The 24,496-nt window shown below is 47.0% G+C and overlaps 4 protein-coding genes and 1 non-coding gene across 12 annotated transcripts; 3 read left to right on the top strand and 2 right to left on the bottom strand.

The window, feature by feature from the left end:
* Positions 1–94: 94 nt before the first annotated feature.
* LOC117841724 (probable protein phosphatase 2C 21) lies at positions 95–7,019 on the top strand. Its single transcript, XM_034722204.2, has 11 exons — positions 95–923; positions 3,429–3,568; positions 3,682–3,745; positions 4,060–4,165; positions 4,338–4,449; positions 4,824–4,949; positions 5,063–5,219; positions 5,332–5,408; positions 5,495–5,547; positions 6,124–6,181; positions 6,479–7,019. Exons 2-11 carry the CDS (start codon positions 3,446–3,448, stop codon positions 6,674–6,676), a joined length of 1,074 nt encoding a protein of 357 aa, XP_034578095.1. The 5' UTR covers positions 95–923; positions 3,429–3,445; the 3' UTR covers positions 6,677–7,019.
* A 1,120-nt stretch (positions 7,020–8,139) lies between these two features.
* Positions 8,140–9,831, top strand: LOC140221669 (putative cyclin-F2-1). Its single transcript, XM_072291402.1, has one exon. The coding sequence runs from the start codon at positions 8,140–8,142 to the stop codon at positions 9,829–9,831; it is 1,692 nt and encodes a 563-aa protein (XP_072147503.1).
* A 2,571-nt stretch (positions 9,832–12,402) lies between these two features.
* TRNAS-AGA (transfer RNA serine (anticodon AGA)) lies at positions 12,403–12,484 on the bottom strand. The gene has a single exon. It is a non-coding gene; the product is annotated as a tRNA-Ser (tRNA).
* Positions 12,485–14,383: 1,899 nt separating this feature from the next.
* LOC117860935 (BAG-associated GRAM protein 1) lies at positions 14,384–20,204 on the top strand. Of its 2 annotated transcripts, none has more exons than XM_034744382.2 (17): positions 14,384–14,692; positions 14,786–14,883; positions 14,966–15,041; positions 16,162–16,290; positions 16,400–16,446; positions 16,530–16,650; positions 16,751–16,867; positions 17,231–17,260; positions 17,349–17,448; positions 17,730–17,836; positions 17,932–18,078; positions 18,155–18,259; positions 18,384–18,530; positions 18,619–18,672; positions 19,070–19,133; positions 19,216–19,277; positions 19,611–20,204. In XM_034744382.2, exons 1-17 carry the CDS (start codon positions 14,396–14,398, stop codon positions 19,644–19,646), a joined length of 1,737 nt encoding a protein of 578 aa, XP_034600273.1. In that variant the 5' UTR covers positions 14,384–14,395; the 3' UTR covers positions 19,647–20,204. The 2 variants fall into 2 exon arrangements, with proteins under 2 accessions (XP_034600273.1, XP_034600264.1); XM_034744373.2 differs by having other exon boundaries at positions 19,606–20,204.
* LOC117860950 (uncharacterized) lies at positions 17,166–23,551 on the bottom strand. Of its 7 annotated transcripts, none has more exons than XR_004641614.2 (9): positions 23,393–23,551; positions 21,925–22,871; positions 21,358–21,525; positions 20,011–20,112; positions 19,059–19,940; positions 18,041–18,164; positions 17,776–17,949; positions 17,573–17,677; positions 17,166–17,342 (listed from the first exon to the last, which is right to left on the bottom strand). XR_004641614.2 is itself a non-coding variant. In XM_034744403.2 (3 exons), exons 2-3 carry the CDS (start codon positions 22,816–22,818, stop codon positions 21,364–21,366), a joined length of 1,056 nt encoding a protein of 351 aa, XP_034600294.1. In that variant the 5' UTR covers positions 22,819–22,871; positions 23,393–23,551; the 3' UTR covers positions 21,085–21,363. The 7 variants fall into 7 exon arrangements, 2 of the variants coding, with proteins under 2 accessions (XP_034600294.1, XP_034600303.1); XR_011898261.1 differs by having other exon boundaries at positions 21,358–21,491; XR_004641616.2 differs by having other exon boundaries at positions 21,925–22,886; positions 23,393–23,545.
* Positions 23,552–24,496: the final 945 nt, after the last annotated feature.

Here is a 24,496-nt window from a genome sequence, read left to right as displayed (position 1 = left end):
GGTATCTCTGAACCGAGTTACTGGTAATTTTGATGGTCATTGTTAAGTGCCATGTCATGCATTTGATTGGGCTCCACAATAGTAGGAGTGATGAAACTCTTGAATTCAAAAGCTAATTACCATATATCGATGAAAATTGAAATTACTATATCCATGAAAATTGAAGTGTACTACTATACTAGGCAAGCATCAGCTTTGTTAGACGCTGCGGCCCCCCAGAAAGCCGGAATGATGCAACGTGAATACGTGATGTCCCCCGACCGATTGGGGTTCACCTGGCCTATCTTCTTCCTGGCTCATTCCGACTGACTGACCGACGCCTGGTCCCCTGTTCTCTCGAGCCCTTCCCAATCCAGTCTGCGGGGCTGCGGCGGCGGGCTTGACATCTGACTCAGGCTGCGGCAGTGTTAGTTCCGGCCTCCGGCCAAGGTGGAGGCCGGGCAAGGGAAGGTGGCGGCGGAGGGCGGGTCTGAACTCGAATCCGGCGGCGGCATTCGCTCCGGCCACGGCAGATGGACCCCGCGGCGGCGGTCGGCCCAACCATGGCGGAGGCCGGGAAGGGCAGCACGGCGCCGGCGGAGCTCGGCCGCGGACCACCGGGAAGCCGAGTCCTCGTCCCCTCCGCGGCGGCGGCCAATCCGGACGCGCCTGCCCCTTCACGCGGTCGCTCTCCAGCAGTGGCGCCCACGGAAGGTCGTGATCCTGTGGGGCCCGCGCGGGGGACATCTCGGCCCCACGGAAGCGCGCTCGGGAGCGTCCGATCAGGCGCGCCCGGAGACGTGCAGCCAACGGACGGCGCAGATGCGTCCGGGCGACGGACGCGAGTGCTACAAGAGGCTGCGGGGTGCGTTGGCGGCATGCCCGTAGCGCAACCGCTTTTCGCTTCGCAAGAGCAAGAACCAGCAGCGGAGCAAAAGGTGAAGGTGAGATCGGCCTCCCTCCCCTCCCCAACCCCTCTCCCCTCCTCGTCCTGGGGTTTTCTCCGCCCCCTCTCTTCCTCCCCCCAAAACCCCATTCCGCCTCCGACGACGCCCCCGTTGCTCTCTGATCCAAGCGTCCGTCTCCGTTGTGGTTGGCGGTGGCCGCGTGCTGGTGTGTGCCGCTCTTCCTGTTCTTCTCGTTGTTCACAGGGTGCGCCGTGGCGGTTGTTTTTTTCTATCTCGCGCGCGGGGTTTGGGTCCCTTCTGGTGGGGTTTTCCGGGCTCTTGTTCGATCGTGTTCTGCTTTCCTGAGGGGTGCATCCGCGCGTGCGCGTGTTGGTGCTGTTTGGTTTTGAATTCAGTGTGGGTTTTGTTGGAGGGGGAGGCTTGCGAGCGCCCAAAATTCCATGGGGATCCCTGCTCGGCTCTGTTCTTCGATCACACCTGCTTTTGTGCATCCGTCGAGTTCGTTGTTGGTGTTTTTTGGGGGGCGGAATCTTCGTTTTGCTGCTGTTGCTGATGGTGGTGATTTGGTGGCGTGTTGCTGGACTATGCTGTTTTTCCCGTTGTTTTTTTGGTGCGGGCTGCGTGCTGCTTGAAATCAGTGCGTTTTCCCCTTCATTATGATGAATTTTGGGGACCTTTCTCTGGGGTTTTACTAAACCCTCTTCGATCGTGCTTCCATTTCCTGCTGTTGCAGTTGCTTCCGTGCGTCTCTGCTGCTGTTTGGCTTTGACGAAGTTGGAGGTGAACGAGCACCGAGAACCCATGGTGATCTCTCTGTTCGCCTCTGTTCTTCAATCTTGCTTGCTCTCGCGCATTCTTCTGTTGTGGTTTGTTTCTCAGAACCATCCATCTGTCGTTGCTGCTGGTGGGTTTTCTTGGAGGAGAGGCCAACGATCACCTACTACCGTGGTGATCTCTCTGTTGTCTCCTCTTCTCCAACATGGCGCCCTTGATCTCTAATCACCGTCCTTTTCTGTTGATGCCTCTTCCCCCCCTTGTTTCCTGATGCGAATCGCACGGATGTTCTTCACCGTAATCGCAACTCCACATCGCTCGTCTTTCTTATTTCCCTTTTCGCTGTGTACTAGAAGTGGAAAATTGTTCGTTTCAAAAAAAAAAAAGAAGTGGAAAATTTCCTCATGATACCAATCTGCGAGTCCTTCTGTTTTTCCCTCTCTCTTCACTTTATTTCCCGTTTTGGTGATATCCAGAAGTGGCAGTTTCCGCACGTGGGGTGTTTGCTTTCACGACGTTAAGGCCGTTTCTCGATTCCTCGAGTTATTGTTGCTGTTCCGTGATTTCTACCCACTTGACGCTACTGGGCGCTCTTGGTTTTTATCGGCATGAGGCTACTGGGCGCTCTTGATTTCTACCCGCTTTAATCTCTTCCTGCCCTGATTTTCTGCGACGTTTTGTGCTAAGAACGTCTTGGTTTCTTGCTTCCTTACGTGGCTTTGCTACTCGATGATGTGATCTCTGTTCGTTCTTGACATTGAGAACGGATGTGCTGTGCAACGGCCAAGAGCGTGTTATCTGCATGTTTCATCCTCTGTTTATGGAGCTACTCTTTTATTCTTGCATCAGAGAGGTCCAAGTTTTTTTAATTCGGTTTCCTTGCAACACATCAAGTGACTGTTACTGGGAGATTGAACGGTGCCTTTGTCTTCGTTGCCATATTTTTCTTTGTCACAATAGCGCAGAATGTAGGGTGTTTGCTCTTACCTGTTCTGTGTCATTGTTGAGACAGGATTTTACCTTGATTAATTATCCTTGCTTGATGGTAACGTGCACTGCAATTTTGATAGGCTAGGCTGTCTTTCTTTTTCAAGCAAAAGTTTGGGTCTGGTATGGGTTTTTGATCTAGTGATCGTTTCTTCATGATTCTTGTGTAGGACTAACTGGTTCCACATTGTATAATATCGTAAACTTGCCCGTTTCCATTTGTTTTTGCACTTTGGACTTTGTTGTTGTAATTTTATGATTCCAAAGCTTGTGTAATTGTATCTACCTTGTTGACAGTAAAAACTAGATTCCTTTCGCAGTTGCATGTATTTTGTTGACAGTAAAACCATGATTCATTTTTACTATAATTCCCCATTTGGATATTAGGGTACAACATTACACTACTGCACTGAACAATATTATGATTCATATACTCATCCCACAAAGCATATAGGGTAATTTGCCTGGATTGTTTTAAAATATTCCTTGGCATCCGTAATTCATTTCTTGCAATTTATACAGCCCCACTGGTCCAAGAGAATAGCATGTTAAGCGTTGAACTTTGCAATACTGGCATATTGGCATATTTATTTTGCAATTTTATTCGATGTTTACATACAGTAACATGTTTGTGCTAATCATATTTTGAGTTCATGTTTTGTCAAGCTTTCTCAGTATTTGTGTGATATGTAATGCAGTTTAACAATTATTTCTTCTCTGATTATATATTTTTATTGGTAAAGTATTTCTACATGTTATATTCACAATAGAAATTTTCAGGAAAGCAAACGATCCCTATGGGTGCATCTTTCAGCCAACCGTTTCCTTCGTTGGACAAATGTACTAAAGGAGGAGAAAATGGCAGGATTAGTTATGCAACATCAGCTATGCAAGGTCGGGCTGAGACCATGACCGATGCTGTGAGTATTCTACTGGTCCTGAAGATTATCGAGAGAATAGCTCTGCATAAATATATGCTTGACTTGCTAGTAATTTGGGTGAAACACTAACCCTTACCCTTCTTATTCTGTAGCGTGCAGCTGTCCCAGATCTAGATGACCTCACATCTTTCTTTGGTGTTTATGATGGCCATGGAGGTTTGATCTTGATTGGCATCTTACAACAAATTTCCAAACATGTCAGCTATTAGCACAACTGATCGCTTGTAGTTTTGGTTAAACTCTTAGAAAATTCATAATAGGCTAGAAAATATAGATTGAGCTTTTCTAAATTGTCTTCATGCTGGTTTTGTCATTTAAATATCGATGCTTTTCGTCAAAAGAAACTATCGTTGTTCTTTAAGCTTGTTGAAAAAGTAGTATGATTAGCCCCGCAGTTTTTCAATAGGATAGGCAGCATTTACTACAGCAGTTAGATAAGTAGACGCACTGAGCTGTTTATTTTCTTTCAGGAGCTTCAGTAGCATTGTTTTGTGCAAAACAACTTCATATTGAGCTTCGCAACCATCAAGACTATCAAGCCAATCTGCCTGATGCTATGCGGAGCGTGTTTTTTAGGTTAGACTGTTGACTGATACTGTGATCCAAATCATGGGTTACATTACACTAGTTCTGTCCATTTTCTGCTCTCGATGTTGAAATGGCCAATATTTTGTCTATCTTACTCATAGTTGCATTTGCTACATGTTCCAATACTAAATATGTGACTGCTGCTGCCTACTTGTTGCAGAATGGATGAGCTGCTGGAACTATCAGATGAATGGAAGGAATCACTGCGTCCTGCTACTAGTAACAATCTGATGCAGTCTCTCAGAGCTCTTTGTTGTGTGCCCAAAATTAAGGTAATGTTTGTTCTTTAAGCATACATATGTAGAAGTGATTAATTTAAACTTGAGCCATAGGATATTGTGCATATTATTATATGCATCATAAATATGATATGCATTGTTCTATGCTAAAATATGATTTGGAGGATATATTGTTCAGTTCCCATTGAACCTTGTTTGTTACCCTACTGCCTGAAGTAAGGTTTTACCTCAGATATCACCTATTCAGGTCCTGGCTACATGATCTTGTTCATATTGCCTTTTTTTTACCGGGAATATAAAAGATACCTTTTCTGTGGGGGTGTTTGGAACCACAATTCGCAATCCCTTAATTTCTTAAGATTTTAGTATTATCTGTCAATGAATCATTTTGAATATTTTTTCTCCAGGAAACGGACCCTTACGTACCACCACAAGAGACAGGAAGCACAGCATGCGTAGCTGTCATTAGAGGCCACCAGATCATTGTTGGAAATGTTGGTGATTCTCGTTGTGTAGCCTCAAGGAATGGTCAGGTGTGTGATTTGTTTTCTTGTCAAATGTCTAGCTGAACCTTACCCCTGCATCCTCTTTTTTCATAATAGATGCATTTCACGTGGTGTCTAATTGCTATTCTTGTTTCCATTAGGCAATTGTTTTATCCGCCAATCACAAACCACTGAACCAGACTGAAAGAAACAGAATTCAAGCAGCAGGCGGACAAGTACTCAGGGATCCTACAGCAGAAGGGAAACGGGCGGGTGTCCCTGGGATTAATGGAAGGTTAACCGTCTCCAGAGCGATTGGTATAGCCTTTTTCTAATTTTCTTTTGCTCTGCTGTATATAATCCACTTTTTAGGGGACAAAGTAGGACATTGTGTATAATCTATTTCACTTTTTTTTTTGCTTCTTTTCAGGTGATTTCGCATACAAGCATAAAAGTGGTTTGACTCGTGAACAACAAATGGTGACCTGTGAGCCATCAGTTCGCAGTGTAAGTGTAATTAAGTTGTTTTAGGGAGTACTTGTACAAGGTTTTCTGCATGTGATCTGATGGAACAATGACCTTTTCTTTGTTAGTTGGATATAACCCATGATGTTGAGTTCCTCATTGTAGCAACTGATGCTATCTGGTAAGTCCTCAGTGCAAAATAATAACAGAAGTGGCTATTTTTTCTCTCTTCTAGGTTTAAGAGTTAACACAGAATATGTTGGCTCTTTCATGACATTTTGTAGCTTGCACACTTGTTTCGTCTAAGACATTAGTATTTATTTTGCTTCAATTAAGCTGCGTGCAGCTAGGACTGGGTTCTCTTGAAGCTGAGCTACCTGCCTCTTCATTTTCTTATGATTTCTCGTATGGGAGGATTTTAAGTTGTTGTTTGTAATTTCCCTGAAGAGTTAAACTTCGTGATTTTTTATGTGATTTAATCTGTGGTAACTTGCTTCAAGGAACCTCAGACCATGTCAGTTTTGGGGGAATGTAGCTGCTTAGCTGGTACAACAATAGGAATTGAGCTAAGTTTTAGAATACTCCAGATTTTTGCTTTAGAATTCTACTAAGATGAGAGAATATTAATGACAAAGTAGTAAGTTCAACTTTGATGCAAGCCTGCAATCTGCCATGTAGGTTATGTGCACGAATTTGTTGTTTTTATTATTTAATTTATATGGCCATGCTAAAATTGCAACTCTCGTTCTTTTGGCAGGGATACTATGATGACTAGTCAGGGTGTGGTTGATCTTGTATGCCACTACATAAGAAATGTGAGTTCTTTGCCCTCATCTTGTTTGCTAGACATGACAGTGATACCTTAGAATCTCCATTTTATCTGGTGCATACAGAATGTCTCTTCTTAAAGATAGCAACATTTACTATTGAACACACGTAAAACATTTGTAGTTTTACTTCCTGGGAGATGAACACTTTATGGTCTACATTTGAGAGAATAGCATGTTTAATAATAGTTTTCTATTATAGTGTTTTGTTCTCTTGAAGCAATTTTTTTGCCAGAATTGTTTTGCCCCATTGCCTTCAACATGTGCTTTCTGTCATCCACGCAGGGGGTGAATGATCGTGCCATCTGTGAGCAGCTTTGTCAACGTTCCCTGAAGTCGTTGGACAACTCGACTGTCATACTGGTTCGGTTCAATCCCCTCAGTAGGCTTCCTCCTCCCCTTCCCAAGAACGTCCCCCTGGGGGCTCTACTGGAAGAGGATGAGGAACTTGAGGGCGGCGAAATGGCGCTCCTCCTTGGGTAATGATGATGATGAGATATGGGAAGTATGATGGTAGCTGCACAGAGTCTTGAGTTTCGGGTTCAGAGAAGAAAGCTCCCTGGGTTTTGGAAGTTTTGCTACAGTATGCCGTCTGATTTCCTTTTTTCCGTCTTTAAGATAGACAGGGTTTTTGCAATGCCACTGCATAGAGCGTAATCGGTGTAGCTGTTTCCTCGTACAATAGTCTTAATGCTGATGTCTGGGTACGTTCCAGTGGAGATTTTGCTTGAGAGCCACTTGAATCCACGCACTTTGTTGTCCTCATCTCTGAATCCTGGATATGCTTAATCCAGTTACTGGTACAGTTTATAAGTTCCTTGTTGCACTTAATACTTGTTTGTGCTAGCCATGCTGTATGCTATGGTTATCTGAATCCTGCACATCTAAAGTGCATTCTGTGACGAAGCCATCTGAAATGGTAAGTGGGCAACTGGCCACTGTTGGTTTTGTCTCTAGCCAGCGGTCATGCCTGAACTTTAGCTGGTCTGAAACAGTTCAGCATGAAGGTAGCAAAATAAGGGAGTGATAGGCCGATAGCAGAAGTCATGCTGAGCGAAGCTGCCACATGAAAGGTTTTCTGCAATGATCTGAACCTCCGTTTCATGGGTCAGTGGTCTGAACTTGATGCTGGGCTCGGACGACGGCCACCGTGCAGCTGCCGGTCGGGGAACCCTTCATCTATCTAGCAAGGCGCGGCCTTCTACGTATGCGCGCTCTGCAAATTTTCGGAGACAACGGCGCTGTTGCTAGCAGCGGCAGATCATGCGAAGGCGTGGAAAGAATCGGACTTCAGACAGGGAGAAAACAGAACTGGAAAAAAAAAAGGAACTTCTGAGTTGTGCTGAACTGAACAGCACTCTCGGATGCTTAATCGAGTGAATTGGTGTTTTGCACTTCATAACTTTCGCATTGCGTTTATGGTTTGTTTGTGGCAGCTTATCCGAAGACGCTGTCATCTCCGATTCCTGAAATGCGTACTGCTGGCGAACCCATCTGCTAAATCAGTCTGCCGCACTGCTGATTTCGTCTGAACCACAGCCAGGGTCATGGTCTCTGACGATCGCCGGCGTTTTGCCGCGCGGCCAGCTGCGGACGCGCGCTTGCACAACGCCGCGGCAAGCTCCGAAAACTTGCTAGCAGCGGCGGCCGGCCGGCGTTTCATCCGTCGCGCCGTGCGGGAACGGAAGCGGGGGAAAAGGATCGGACAGCGGAAGAAACGGAGCTTCAGGTCGGTTGGCCAGCATTGCGGCAGTTCGAATCCGACGCGGGTTCCAGTTGCAGCCTCCAAGTCGGACTCCTGAGACCGACTCGGACTCGCCCAACTCGGTGCATAAATAGTTGGGCGCGGGCAGCGCAATGACCCATTGGCTCGCGCTCTATTCGCCCGCCACCGCCACCACTCTGCCGCCAGGCTATCGTGCATTATGCTCCGGCATCCGAACGCAATGGACGCATTCATCTCGCGCCCGCTCTCCCGTCTCGCTCCGCCGCCCGGCTTCGAACCCTCCACCTGCGGCCGCGGCGGCGCCATGATGCACACCAACCCCTTCAGCCTCGGCCTTGACATCGCGCTTCCTTCGCCTGCCGGCTTCGGGCCTTTCTCCGGCGGCGGCGGCCCCGTGCACGCGCTGCGCGGCGATCCCTCCAGCTTCGGCTTCGATCCTTACTCCGGCGCCGCCGCCGTGCACGCGCTGCACGGCAATCCATTCAGCTTCGGCTTTGATAGTTTCTACGGCGGCGCCGCCTTGAACGTGCCGCGCGGCGATCCCTTCAGCTTCGGCCTCGATCCTTACTCCGGCGGCGCCGCCGAACACGCGCTGCACACCACCAATCCCTTCAGCTACGGATTTGACGACATTGCTCATCCTCCGCTCACCGGTTACGATCCTTTCTCCGGCGGTGCCACCGTACACTCACATGAGCACGGCAACCCCTTCGCCGTCGATCCTTGGGGTGGTCTTCCTCCGCCGGCCGTGTTCTATCCGTTTTCAACCGGGGCCGACACGCACACGGGGCCAACGAACCTTGACGACTACCCTGCGCTTCCTGCCGCCGACTCCCCTCGCACGCCGGTCTACGACAACCCATTTAACGCTGATGGCGCCGCCGCCATTGCCATGGAGGTTCCAGCGCCGTGGGAATGGGACCTCTACAGCGGCCACGCCCAACCGGCCGTCGACGAGCCCGTATCACCCCGGCTGATCCCAGCTCCCGCCGCTCCGGTAAGCAACGACGACGGCGCCTGCAAGAACTCCACGCCGGCGCGCGTGCAGCTGTGCGCGTCCTACGACGACGACAACGAGGAGGCCATCCTCCGGGCCCAGGAGAACGACGCCAAGGCGCTGCCATCGCCGGACTACCTGGAAACGACGCAAGGCGGCCGGATGAGCCCGGAGGCGCGCTCCGACCTCGTCCGCTGGATGAGCGGGCTCACCCAGCGCTACGACCTCACCCCCGGCACGCTCCACCGCGCCGTCTCCTACGCCGACCGGTTCCTCTCGGCGCGGCCCCTCGCCGACGCCACCGCCCACCGGCTCAACCTCCTGGGCGCCGCCGCCGTCTTCGCCGCGGCCAAGTACGAGGACCAGGGCGCCGTGCACAAGCTGGACGCCGGGGAAATCGCCCGGTACGGCAGGTTCGCCGCGGGCCGGGAGGTGGTCGCCATGGAGCGCGCGCTGCTCGCAGCGCTCGGCTACCGTCTCGGCGGGCCCACGGCGCACACGTTCGTGGAGCACTTCACCCGCGGCTACGGCCAGGAGGAGGAGGACGACGAGCTCCAGTTCAGGGCGCATGACTTCGCGAACGTGTCGCTGCTCCACTACGGCTGCCTGGAGCTCAGGCCGTCGGCCGTGGCGGCGGCGGCGTTGTTCCTGGCGATGCGGACGCTGAAGCCATCGTACCGGCGGGCTGTGACTCGGGGCAGGGAGCTCGAGGAGCTGACGGGGTACAAGCCCAAGGATCTGGAGCGTGGCGTCGACGCGATTCGCTCTCTGATTCCTAAGGATGGTGGTAATGGCTTCGACGCCGACGTCTTTCCAATGTTCTATGCGGATCCTGGGTTCCTGACCAGGACGGACAGCAAGATTGGTGCACGGGGAAGCAGTACAAAGAGGATGGCTAACTGCACAGCAATGTGAGCAGTGTATTTGCTCATGTAAAAATCGAGCACACAAGTTTCTTTGTATGTTTGTGGATGTTGGAACTCAATTTCGATCGTGCCTTTTGTGTTACTTGCAATGTGAAAATTGTATGTTTTGGTTTGTAACTAATACATCAGCACTACATCCTAGCAACGAGTAAGTTTGCTACACGGTATCATTTCATAAATAACTGGCATCAAACTAGAAACCTTCAAACCAATAAATGGAAAGTCTATTGTAATTAGATTAAACCAGAACAGCTCTTGCTCATAGAAACAGTTTATCACAAAATACATAATAATCTACATCTTAATGAATATTGTACTCTGCACAGGTCTCCTGCACAAAGATTTCCAAACATATTTATGGATAGGGAAGGTGAAAGGGAAACACTGACTCAAAGTGCAGGCATTGTCCCATTAGAAGGATGTTGTGAAACAAAAATGAGCCTCAAAACAAGCATTTGTAAATTTCCCTTTGATTTTGTCAAAAATTGCAAAATTCCTTCTCTGGTGGTATTTTTTACAATTTTGAGTTACCAATTTGACAATTGGATTTTTGGATGAAACTCTAATGGCATTTTGGCAATTACTCCTGTCAGCTATCGCCTTTCACCATATTGAACCATGCCAAGCATTAGATCCTAGTGACGAATATATCCACTACTTCAATATTCTTCGGTAATAATTGGCATCAAACCAAACAACGCCACACTAGTAACGGATAGTTCATAAAATACTTCAAAATAATCCGATAAACAAACAGCTCCACAAGAACGGTCATCCAATAACTCGGTCCTAGATCTGATGATGAATAGCTCCGCTACTCAAATATTCTTCAGCCATATTTGGTATCAAACCAAACGACGTCATATTAGTAACGGATAGTTCATAACGCCCTTCAGAGTAATTAGATACGGCAGATGGCTTTGCTCGAATAACGGTTAACGGATAGTTCGTTGCACGCTGCGCGATCATTGGCATCGAACCAAACAGCGCGCCAAGATCAACCAAAGCATGCACAACAAGATCAGAGAGACTACTGATCTTCACTGCGCTGGGGCGACGTCCAAGAACTGCTCTCTCCTGCTCCGTCGTCTCCACAGAGGTCGTCGTCGTCGTCTGCCAGGGACATCTGGCTGAGCCGGCTGGGCCCCGGCGGGAACCAAAACCGGCCGGACCTTTTGGCCGCCGCCTGCATCTCCACGCGCCGGCGGGTGGCGTACTCCTCCTCCAGCACGAGCCGCCGCATCAGCATGTCGTCGTCCAGCGTCAGCGACATCTCCAGCAAGACGCACCTCCAGTTCTCCCACTCCCCCGCCGGCATGTCTTTAGTTGCTTCCTTCCTCCCCCTCCTCCTCCTCGTCGTTGTCGGCGCCAGGGCGTCGGCGTGGACGCCGGAGCACGCCGGCTTGCAGATGCACGCCACGCGCGCGAGCGCCGCCCCCACCGCCTTCAGGGACGAGCGCCAGAGCGGCGCGCGCTCTCGCGCCGGCGCCGGCGCCGGCGCTTCCACGGCGGCGCGCTGCCTCCACAGGTGTAGCCCGCCCAGCGCGCGACGGTACCACACCTGCACGAAATCAGCTGACGATTTCACGAACAGATTCTTGGTAAAAATCGCTTAGAATCGCTAGAACTGCGATCTTGCAGCCGTGATAACTGATAATCAGAAACAAAACTACGCAAAAAAAAAAAAACAAGAACCGCGTGATGATCATTCGGTGCGAGCACTCGTGATGAACGACAACACTGCACCTTGACGACTGGATCCGCATCCGCGAGCCCTCACGCCGCTGCGCCGAGAGAGAAGCCTCCATTGCGCTGCTCTTGCAAACCTATCCGATGAGATCTCCTTCCCCCGTCTCGCCTTCTGAGGAGACGACGATAACGAACCGGCTTTCTTGTCTCTGGCCGCGCCGGGCGTCGAGAACTGTGCGCTGTTGCTAGAGGTGACGTCCTCGCTCCCTTTTAGTACTCGCGGTGCCAATGCCAATGCCAATGCCAACCCTACCGGCCTACCCCCGCCGAGCGAGGCAGAGATTAACCCCTGATCGCACCCATTAATCAAGTGTTCAGGCATTAATCCGGTTCTGATGGCTTGTTTTACTGCGCGTGAGCTCGGCGGGATCATATCAAGCGGCCGGGGTGAAATGGGAGTGCATTTATTTTGGACGGGCTGGGATATATTCAGTCATTTATTTTGGGTAGATTTGGCGCCTGGCGGTGGAGTGCGTGTGGGTGTATACGGTTCGGGGAAATTTGAATTGAGTACTTAAATTTGTTCAGTTACTGGTGCTTGGCTAAAGTTTGAGCGATTTAAATGCTGGAGATGATGATGAAACTGAAAGGTGGTAAAGAAGAAGAGGGTGACGAGGTGTGTACGGTTGACGGGAAGCGGCCAGTTCTTTGAAATGTGCAAGAGGGTTTTGTGATATGTTTATTAGAACCTAAAAAAACTTAAGACGTTCTTCTAAAAATTTTAAACCTCGAAAGAGATACTGGTTGAGTGCAGGAAGTTTTCAGAAATGTTATTTTGAACCTAAAAAATTAAAAACAAATGAAAAAAAAGCGTGGTCGGCAGGATTCGAACCTGCGCGGGCAAAGCCCACATGATTTCTAGTCATGCCCGATAACCACTCCGGCACGACCACTTTGTGTTCCCAGACATAAGTGTTATAAAATGTTTTATAAGTAGAGTATACTAAATAATTCCCCCAAGTGATCATTAATAAGTTACATCTTCCACGGCAGATGCGACCGGAAATCGTGTAGACATAGAATCTGAACTGAAGATCAGGATGGCAGACGCAGTCCTGGTGCGAACAGTCTCCGTTCGCGACGGCGCCGCGTCTAGGTCGTGTGCAGTCGTGGCGCGGGCTTGCAGACGCAGTCCTGGTGGCCGGTGGGTGTGAGCAGTCTCCGTGGCGGCATCGCGGCGTCTAGCTCGCGTGCAGTCGTGGGCGGGGTTTGTACGAGGCGATCAGTGCGGATGCAGTCTCATCCCGCGATCGGCGATCCCATGATCCGAATCCGCCGAGCAGCAAAAACCAGCGCCGCGCACCGGCGCACCGCCCCCTACGCGGACGGTAGCGTCCGCGGCCACCTGACCTGATCCACTCCCACAGGCCGCAGCGCGCTGCCCCTGGAGACGCGAGCGCACTCGGATGTCGGATAGCCAGCCAGTCAGGCTGATTTGATCTAAGCCTTCCAGACTTGGTCAGCTAGCCGGCCGCTGATTAAGAAGCAACCATGCCTGCAACTGCAAGGGGAACCAGGCCCGGGCGCAGGCCGCGTGGTCGCTCGCTGCTGGAGTGGCAACTGGCCAGCGTCCACACGAGCCGGGATGTTTTTTTTGGTTCGGGGCGGTCGCGGGCGACTGGTGAGTGGTGACGAATAATGGAGGGAGTTACACGAGCGAGCCCCTCCTGGCAACGCCCAAGAATGATTCAGGAACGAAGACAGTGTGATGGGAAAGGAATGAGGGTTGGTGCGGTGCTGAATCTCATGATTGCCGGGAGCCGGAAAACGACTGGATTCTACGAAAGCGTACGGCGCTTTTTTTCGTTTCCTATCCCGCCCTCCCTCCACCTGCCGCCGCCGGCGCCACCCTTTACAACTAGCAGGCCACGTCCGAGACCAAGGTGGTATCATCCTTCTCGAGCTTCGCTAATCACTAATCAGAGTACTGCATCGACACTATCAATTCGAAAGTGGCAAGCTAGCTTTGATGAGTTGATGTGCGACCCTACTACGTACTCCAGTGCTCTAGTCATCGTAAGCCTGGCTAATCATTGGATCTGAGGCCGGTCTCAATCAGCAGTGCTACGTTCTTCTGTTACCTGCCAATAAGCAGGTAATAAGTTGATACAATGCAAGGAAGTGCCTAGTTTAGTGTCACGGCGGCAGCCAGCACTAACGTTTTGCCGCGAGAGGGCTCATAATTAGCCTCATGATGCGTGGCTTTAGTTGCTTTAAGACAACAGAACAAGATCACATCTGTAACAGTCTATCTCTAACATCCTCTACAAAAAGAATATCTTTTTATTTAGAGAACAACACAACAAGATCACATCTGTAACAGTCTATCTCTAACATCCTCTACAAAAAAAAATTATCTTTTTATTTAGAGGACGGAGAGCCAGCCGGAGATGGAAGACACTTGCTTCGACGTGTATTGGAGCAGCTACCTTTTCTTTTCCCCCGTCGTGCACTAGTAAAAAATGGCCTTAGCGGTGCACGCCGTGGAGGTGGAGCACCGCCGTGCTCGGCCAGCCGCACCTACCTGCTAATCAATCATTGTGGCTTTCGGCTCCCCGCCGCCAGCCGGGCCTTGCCCTTGCGTGCGTCGAGCCCTCTCACTCACCGACGAGCCCCCCGCGCGCCCCCGGCTCGTTTTAAATGCCCCGGCGCACTGGCCGTGCCAGGCTTCCCTACGCTCTCCGCCCTTTCCCCCAGAACGCCGCGCGCTCCCTCGTCGCGCGCGCGCGTCGTGTGCCAGCGACCCGACCCACCAGCAGCCTCGGCTCGTCCCGGCCGCGCGCGCGCGCGTCCGTGCCGTGGCGATGGGGCAGTGCCTGTCGTGGGCGCTGGGCCTCCTCCTGCCGTCGTTGTGGGAGGCCGAGGTCGCCATCTCCGCCACGGCGCTGCTCGTCGCCGCGCTCGTCCTCTTCCTCCTCACGACGGACCAGCACGCCAAGCCCACGGCCGCCGGCGGCGGCGGCAGTAACTCGTCGCCAGCCTCCTCCTCGCATTCTTCTGCGACCTGCCACCGTGACGCCGGCCGCGGCCGGAGCGGCGCAAGGGGCAGGGCGGTCTCTGAAATCACTTGCGCTCCGGGCGCCGGCGGCTACGTCATCAAGGTAACCGCAAACCCATCATATCCAATGGCAACTCTATGTCTCTGATCGACGTACTTGCCGATTAAGCTTGCTCATGTTTGGTCTCGATCTCAGCTGGAGCTGCTCTCTGCCAAGTACCTGATCGGCGCCAACTTGGACGGCAGCTCCGATCCCTTCGCCGTCATCTCCTGCGGCGAGCAGAAGCGCTTCAGGTCCGCATATGGCTCCCTCCATCTTTGCATCGTAGCTGAGCTCGTGAATGATTCTGAACAAAGTGAGGGTGCCCTTCTGCAGTTCCATGGTGCCCAGCCCGAGGAACCCTCTGTGGGGAGAGGAGTTCAACTTCCTGGTCGATCAGCTCCCGGTAGAGGTAACAGCTTCCTCACTGCATTTGAAATTTCGAAGCAATGCTACAGCTGAGCACGTGACAGCCACCGTATCCATCCATTACTGCACTTCCATTCACCGGGCAACCCTGCAGCCACGCTCAAACTCAACTCCAAGCAGTGGTCGTTCGAGTCTGCAGCCACCAAGACTTTCAGTCCAATCATGAACGTGTCAGGCTCCCAACAAAATGATGGATGCCTCAATCCCCCAAGGCCTCAACACGAGTTAACCCAGCCATTCTTCATCCAGAGCGCCTGTCTGCCTGTCTGTCCCAAGCGTGAGAGAACAGCAACAGCCGTATGGCGCCATACACTAGACAAATGCTCCATCAGAGATGGTCCAGGATGTACGCCAGCCTTTTGCCCTGATACAAAACTATTGCTTTGCCACTGCAGTACTGCTAGCACTACTAATCTACTATATTTTCAGCCCTTTTAATCCCTGCAGGCTTGCTTAGAACCTTCGAAGAACAGCGTACATCGCTTCCTTTTGCTGCTGAAATTTGAGAATTTAGATTCGAAGTACATGAAAAAAAAAATCGAAAGGCGGCGCTTTGCTGCGTCATAATCATGTGACACAAATATTTCCCCCAGCTCATCCCACCACAACCCCACCCAGAATTAAGTCAGTGGTCCATGCGGCACAGCGTAAACAAGACCGCTCGAATTCAAGATTTAAGTAGTGAACACCAACCTGCAGAAAAGTTATGTAAAGTAGCATCAGAGAGCAGCATAATGAATTTGGGAGTACAGGGCGTGCATTGCTGCGCGGATGCAGCATCATAGCGCTTCTCTGAAGTCACATTTCTTGCCTCAGGATAGTAATATAGTATCAGCATGACCTGCCAATGACTCAAGTAAGATTAACATGGTATAGATTGTATAATAACGAAAGTAAATAGGTAAACTGTGATTAAGTTCATGTGGTTCGGAATGTTTCCTATCCCATAGCCACACCGAAAACTCTGAATAAAAAATTGAGAGCCTCTAGCTTTCATAAAAATAACAAAGTTGAGAACATCTGAAACGAGTGTTTTTTTTTAGTATTTGATGCCAAAATTGCTATGATTAAATGTTTGACATGTGTCGTTACTTTCTGCATAGGTAACCATAACTTTATATGATTGGGATACAGTATGCAAATGCAAAGTTATTGGATCTGTAACTATAGCTGTTCTCAGTGAAGATGAAACTGGGGCTAATTGGTATGAACTGGACAGCAAATTTGGTCAGGTAAGACATGACTTTATGAAAGCTTTGCAGTTGAGTGCTTTGTTGCACTTGCCGCCATCTTCAGTGAATCTCAGCATGTATTTACAATGCCAAAAACATGTGGTTGCAGATCTACTTGCGTCTTCATTCAACTAAAGCATTTCCAGATTCTGATAGGTAACCTTGTTTGTTTGGTAAAAACAGCAGCAGTATTTCTGAATGCAATGAAAACATCATCCCCGTTTAATCATATTTTCCAGCTTATTTGAAGAATGTACTGGAGCTGAGTCCCCGAGAAAGATGACACTGAAGAAGCAACGTCAAGCGATGATTGAAGGCATTGGCCCTCTGCAAACCATATATAAACTTCCCCATGATGAAGTACTTACTCTCGACAAATTATAATTACATATGCAGACATGCACCATACTCATCGGAACTGATAATTTCTGACACATCCGATTTATTCTTATGCTTTCAGATTGTTCACCAAAGTTACTCCTGTGCTCTGGAGAGGTGTTTCTTGCACCATGGCCGTATGTACATCTCCCAATGGCATCTGTGCTTCCACTCTAACGTATTCTCCAAACAATTGAATGTAAGCAAATCTTCCGAAAATGGCTCCTTTCAACTTAATATTGCTGCTTGATTTATAATTGGTGAATACTGGAGACAAACACTGATTGAAGATGAAATGTGCATTAGTCTTTTTTCAGCTTTCTTAGAATCCAAAACTGATCCTTAGACAGTTGTAAATGATGAGTAAGGAAAATCATAGCACCATCTCATCTGCCTCAGAAAATCTGTAGAAATTTAGTTGTTATCCCAGCTTATATAAATGTTAGTACCTACATGGCACAAATAAGGTACCGAAACCAATAGGTAACAGTATGAAATTAGTGCGAAGAAATTTTAGACCAATTTTTCATTGAGTTCCTTCTCTAATATCTGAATTCTTTAGGTGATTATTCCATTACAAGACATAGACGAGGTATGCAAACCATATAGCTCTTTTCTGGCTTCAGCATCTGCCTTCTTTTGGTTGAAAGAGCTGACATACAAATCAATGTATCCTGCAGATAAAAAGAAGCCAGCATTCTCTTATCAACCCATCAATTACAATTTTTCTTAATGCTGGTGCAGGTGGACATGGAACACCACGTTCATGCAGTCAAAATGGTAAATCATTTTCTGGCGCAATCTTAACAAGTTAGATGCAAGCACACACCTAATTGGAAAACTAGCCCTCATTGATTCAATCTACAAGATTTCTGAAAATTTCAACCAAAGATCTTGACTGTACCGTTTTCAAGCTGAAGTACTCCTGTACAAGTAAACCAGTAGCAGACGTAGCATCTCACAATAACTCCAAGAAATAACTCATGTGCATTGTTTTTCAGCTTCCATGCTGGAAAATTATCAAGAGAAATTTTCAGTTGAGCATCCGTCTAATTTTTCAGGAAGGGTTAGGTATACATTCGCATCATTCTGGAGTAGAAACCGTACATTTAGAGCTCTAGAGATTGCACTACGAAGTTATGAAGCAACCTTGGAGGCTGAAAAAAAGGTATCCAGAAAGTGTTCAAGCTTAATCATTTCATATCTTTCCACTTCGTCTTGTGGAAATTGCCTGATATTTATGCTTGTTGTCCCCACATGCAGGTGAGAGCACATGTACTTCTACAAAAAGAAAGTAACAGTTTACTAGGTACTAAGACAGACAGCACAAAGGCACCAGAAAAAAGAATTGAAAAGGCTATAACATTCCAACCTTTCATCAATGAACATGTTCTTGCAGATGTAACCAGTGTGAGCATCCCACTTCGTTTTGCTAATTCTTCTGATGTATAATCCATTTCATATTCTGATATGACTTATCTTGCAGAAGTTCTTCCCTGGTACAGCCGAGAAGTTTTTCAGTGCAATATTGGGTGACAATTCAATGTTTTTCCAGCAATACCGAGATACAAGAAAAGATACAGACTTAAAGGTGCCTATTTGTCAGTTGCACTATTTACATTGTTAATATTAATTTCTTGGAGCTGCTACTCATTTGACTGCTGACAGCAATGGCCAACATAATTTAATAGATAAATGTTTGGATTTTACTGCAGCTGAGGAAGTGGTGTGCCTCAGAAGAGTACGGTGGCAAGGTTCGTGAAGTAACTTTCAAGTCACAATGCCACAGTCCGTTGTGTCCTCCAGACACAGCAGTGACAGAATGGCAGCATGCTTCTTTCTCAAAGGATAAAAGAAACTTGGTAACAATAACTTAGAACAGATATATCACTGAAATTTTTCCGGGAGTTTTTTCCATCAACAAAACAATGAGTATTTATCTGATTTCAGATCTATGAGACAAAGCACCAGGCACATGATGTTCCTTTTGGTTCTTACTTTGAGGTATTTGGCATCTGAGATAGTATATTCTTGAAAAAATAGTTGAAACTGAACATCTAAAGCATTTGAAAAGATATTCATCAGCACACTACTACTTCTCTGAGATTCAGTAACTTGTGTGCTTCTAGAATAATTTAATATTTAATAGCGCCCTTCTACATTTGTCTTTCTTCAGTTACGTTTCGCATTTATAAGTAAAATTTAATACTCTTATTAATTTAATGTAGTCGCATGCTCATATTTATGTCTTTTTCTGTTAATGTTTCACAGTAATGCTAGCGAACAGAACATAAAGTTTAACCATTTCTTTTCCACACAATACTGCAGGTTATTTGGTTTTCTAGTATAGATATAAATATCTTTTCAATGGGGAGAATCGTGGCTAATACCTTTCTTACAGATCCACAGCAGGTGGTCGCTAAGAACAACCTCCAGTTCAACATGTCAAGTGAATATAAAGATTGGTTAGTTAAACTGGACTTCCATTAAATCTATTCAGTCGAAACATATTTACGATAATATTACATTATTTTCTGCACATAACAGGGGTAAACATGAAGAAATGGTGCATATTGCAATCCAGAATAAAATCTGGAGCAACTGATGAGGTATGTAACAACATATTCGATATGGTCTCCTAGCTAAAGAATATGTTGCTGACATTTCAAATCTCCATAACATAAGAAAAAGGAAGGACAGCAATTTAGACTTCAGAATCCTAATTTCTTGGACCAATTTGGCTTTCAGTCACTACTACTGTCAAATTAGGAATGTGACAAAAATATGATAAAGTGACTCCAAGTTGATATGCATCACACAACTACCTCTAGTTATAATGACCAATAAAATTGTGTAATAAATAAAGAAACCAATATTGATCTAATCAAAAACACTATTTGATGGTTTGTTTTGACATGATCTGGTATTCTGGTGCAGTACAGGAGAGAAGTTTGCAAGATTTTGGAGGCTGCTTGTGATTATTTCCTCCGATCCGAGTCAAATAGCCAGGACAGTGACGAGATTGTGATGGCATCTTCGCCGTGAAAACCTGCATATGAAAATCATGTACAGACTGCCATGCACATATACAAGCGCAGTACAAACAAGTTTGCAAGATTTTATATGGTGATTGTGATCACATCCTGGAAGCTGTGAAACAGCCAAGCCAACAATGACGTTGTGGAGACATCCAAGAAAAGCTGTGTGGAAAGCCACATATGGAATTGCATCCACACAAAGAGGCTTCAGACCATGGAGAGTTGGAGGCATTCCTGCAAAGTAGAAAATCAGTATGATGGTTCAGTACATCAGCCAAGTAATTATAGTAGTGATCTAGTTTACCATTTCATTTCCAACAAAATAGGTCAAAGTTGATGTTTGATACAAGCTTCAAAAGAAAAGGAAAAATCTAAACATCTTGAGGGACTGGTGCAACTTGATTTCCTGCAGTAATTAGTGCAAGTTAATAGATCACTTTTATATAACGTAAGATTCCCATAAAAGAAAACAGGAACCAGAAATCTCTCATTCATTGATATCAATTAGTTCCTGGCAACTTGTCAGTCAGTTTCTTTTAACACATATGAATAACTCTTCTGTGAACAACATAACCTGAAGGAAATCTTTGCGCTATATTTTGCAGTTAAATGTTTGTGGAATGTTCTAGAAACACTATACTAATTCTACGTGACAATTTGACATTTGTCAAGGATAATTTCCTAAAAATTAGGAAAACTCCTGCTATGATGAATCTCTAACCTTGACAAGGTGGATGCTTATCAGATCAAATAGGAACAGGAAAACAATTGTTTCTGTTACTTTGTTGAAATGCAATGCGCATGCACTTTTTAATCAAAACTAATCTGTTAATGCCTAAATCGACTGGGAGCTGCATCATGCAATGCAAAATTCTCAACTAAACCACTTAGCTAATTCAAGGGATTGGCAAGACAAGTCAGAGAACTTCCTCAAGGAGCAGCTTTCGGTGCTAGAAGCACACAGTATATTTCAGCAAGATGTAGTAAAGTGAGGAATCACACATACCAGCACAGAATGCAGCAAAGGTAGCTTAATAACTATTTTTTAAACCAATATCATCCTTATATTTTCGAGTGGAAGACCCTGCATTGACATACAACTGGTGCCCGATATACTTGTGCCCTAGGCAAAAGATGTGTCTCCAGTGATTCACAACATTTGTATCACGTGGTAAATGTGTCTCATCACATTATTATTGTCACTTAAAGGCATTCATTATATATGTCACAAGTCCTGAACCTCACACTTTTTTCACAAATTACACACAACAAAAAATATGTGTTGCTCTGCATAAACTAGAAGGTCAGCATGGATGATCATGCCATTGTTCTGTGCTTTTAAATTAGGACAAAACACCTGGATATCATTAATCTGGGATAAAATCAACAAGGAGATATATGATTCATATACAACTAATCCCCACAATATTCCAAGTATTTACTGTCAGATAGAAAAGATCAAAACGTCAATTACATCAACTTAAAAAGATAACCCAAGAGAAGCTGATATTTCTAAACCCTACAGTCTATGGTTTGTACATGACCAAAAGAAAACATGATCGTAAACTGTGTGGCAATGCTAATTATTATTTACAGGTCCTAAAGCATGCCAACCTGATTTATCTAATAAATATAGAATTATGGCAGTTACCAATCATCATGCATTCCTTGACCTAAACTCATTCTCAAGCTTCTTCATCTTTGCCTCTTGTGTTTTGATATCGTGCTCGAGTTTCTTGATCTTTGCTTCTTGCTCCTTTATTATCAGAGTGAGGGACCTGACATCTAAAGCCCCAGACATTTCGTTAAGTGACTGAGCCTGCAATAGTATTCAGAAGAATTCAGGCGTATTTTTGTTTGGAACACTGTAAAACAGGAGCCACATATTTTTCCTTACAAATAATCACCATCTTTTCTTCTGAAAATCAGTTGATGATACTATCAATTGCAAGCCCTGGTATGATTCAATGATTACAGATTGATCTAGAAGATATCCCCTACTCTGGCACATTGATAACTTGGCTAAGGTTATTCTAGCACACATTACTAGCGCATATGCATACAATTTCCATCTAATAAACCATGTTTATTCTTTCGCCGGTTCCTCAGTGAGTTACACCTTCTGGTCGTTGAGTTAAATAGTCATCAACTTATTGAAACTTCTATAGGAGCATTGTTTAAATCTAGTTACAGAAGGTCAAATACGGATCACACTAACCTTCTCAAGGAGTTGTAACCGTTGATTCATATCATTAACGGTAGCATTCTGTCTTGTAGTTGCTTGGAGAACATACAACATATGTGTTTGAAGTAGCTTAGAACAATGATTATCAAGATTACCCTGTGGAAAGGCTGTTTCGCATCCAACGTGGTAAAAAGGACAGTTAATAAGCTTCATAGGGCAAACTGTTGCACAATGTCTGTCCATCTCACAACGCATAACATGTTGCTCGCACAGCTGGTCACATGGCAGGGCCTTAAACGGACAGATGGAGTCATGGTCCTTAATATGAATGGCAGAAAATGAAGCTGAACATCCATCATTTTTGCAGTCCACTACCCTAAATTTGCACTGACTTCTGTGGTCAGCTAGCTTATCTTGCTCAACGAATCTCTCCGGGCAATGGAAAATGCATTTCATATCTATGCTCACAAGAATAGTCTCTGCGGTAGCCTTCCTTGCGTCCAGTGCCCACACATTCTCAGTCTCCATCTTTTGCATAAAATCTTTAATTTTGTTCAAGCGGCTTTCACTAGACAAAAACCCCGACACATGGCTCAGCACATTCTTTTTCGAAGCCACAAAGTCATCAATCAAGTCTGACAGGAACTCAGTCGGCCTTGTTGATGCTTTCATTAATTGTTCCGAATGATCCTCATCTCCACCCACCGATTCACGAACAAGCGCTTCGGTTCTCACAAGCATGTAATTTTCTAGCTCGGCCTTCACAGCAACAGCTACAGAAGATGCACTCTTGAATATATCGCCGGTGGTGCTGTCCACCGAAGCAGTGGCCAATCCCTGAAGCAGGAGTTCCGTCATGCTGTGTATGACCTCTGTATCGCACAGGTCGCACCGTGAACTATAGCCATCTTCCTCCACCGTGCTCATAAGTTTGCCCAATGAAATTCCGGGTAGTTTACTTCAATTGGTCCCAAAGTGTCCTGAAAAAGGAAAGTCTGCAGATTAGAAATAAGGCAACTGTCCTTGTCTATAGTGAAAGAAAAAATGGGCAATGAGCAACCCATTGACAAAGCAGAGTAGCAGACTGAAACAATTTGCAGATAGGCCAGAGGCCCAGAGTGAACAGATGCTTGTGCACCATCCAGTCACTCAGTCAGAAACAGGAACGGAGAATGGATGGCCAGAACAACCATCTCCATGTCCCGCGCTGATGAGCAATCAAAGTAATATTCCGGTTCAGGGCTACGCTGCTCGGGGGATCATCCGCCTAAGCTGAACGCGGGAACGCGCGGCGGCTCGACACTGCAAACGGGAGGAAGAGAAACTAGCTAGAGTGGAGCCATTCCCGAACAGGCGCCCCGCGCGACGGCCCGGCGACCAAATTGGAGCGCCGCTATCTTAAGCCTTCGGCACAAACGGAGAACGCGATTCGAGGACCGTATGTAGGGTCCGGGTCTATTCAGAGGCTCAGGGAGGGATGGAGGTTGGGTGCTGCGCTTACCACCACCGGAGAGGAGAACCCCTGGTCGTCGTGGGGAGCTTGGTCGCAGCGAGGCGAGACGACGCGCGATCCGCCGGAGGCAGGGGAGACTGGAGAGGAGACCGGCGAGGCCGTCAGCTCAGCTGAGCGGCCCGGGAAGGGGAGCAGTTGGATTTGGGGGCTTGGGGCCGGCTTGGGCGTTGGACGCGATGGCGGGCCCCGCGGAGGTGCTGAGCCGTGGGGTGCCGTTAGATCGGGCGGGCCGGGCGGTTCTGGGAAAAAAAATACCACACGGTGCTCGACACCTGGGCCGCTGGGGGAGAGCCCCGGCCCGGGATGAAACGCTTGTGCCATCATGTCACCGACTTACCAACCTCCTTCAAGGCTTCAACAGCTCTGGTTAACTTCCATCACCATGTCACCAACTCCAGCGCACCATCAAATTGAACATAGGTTTTGTTTCAATCTTCGGCAATCAATCTAATCTTCAGGAAACCAGTGCTCAACTTCTACACGAGTGAATTCAACTGCCTGATTAAAATGACCAAGAATATGTATACTCCAGAATAAACGGAGGCAGCAGTTAACAAGAACCAGCAACGAGATAAGTACAGAGCAGGAACTAACAAACACCTGGGGCTGAGTTTGGGGCACAATAGACACCACCAGGCAAACTAACCAACCGGATTGTTCACTTGCCAAAATCTTCAGCTTCGGTAAGGCATCATCAGTTCCGTCAGCACAGCCACCAAGAATGACTCCTACTCCTTGTTCAGAGACTCTTTAGCATGATCAATAGCAATTTGGCAACCCTCTAGAAGCCGAACAATTGATTCTAAGTAAGACCTGCAAGAAAGAAATGTCCAAAATCCATCCATATACGATAAACAAACTAACTCTATCAATACATGGTAAATATCCTAAATCCATCAATATATGGTAAACATTGAAGTACATATGCATTGCATAGACATGGTAATAAGAGAGAGAAATTTGGAGTCGATTACAGAATAAACAGAAGTTAATATCATAATACAGTAGTGGAATAGGACACACAGAGCCAACCAGATGAGCAGAGCATACGAGCGCTGAACTAGCAAAGAAACCAAGCAAAAAATCTTATGA

The sequence above is a fragment of the Setaria viridis genome, chromosome 1 (assembly GCF_005286985.2).
Source record: "Setaria viridis chromosome 1, Setaria_viridis_v4.0, whole genome shotgun sequence".
NCBI classification, from domain to species: Eukaryota; Viridiplantae; Streptophyta; class Magnoliopsida; order Poales; family Poaceae; genus Setaria; species Setaria viridis.
Note: the sequence above shows the minus strand (reverse complement) of the source record. Positions and strands in the feature narration are given on the sequence as shown.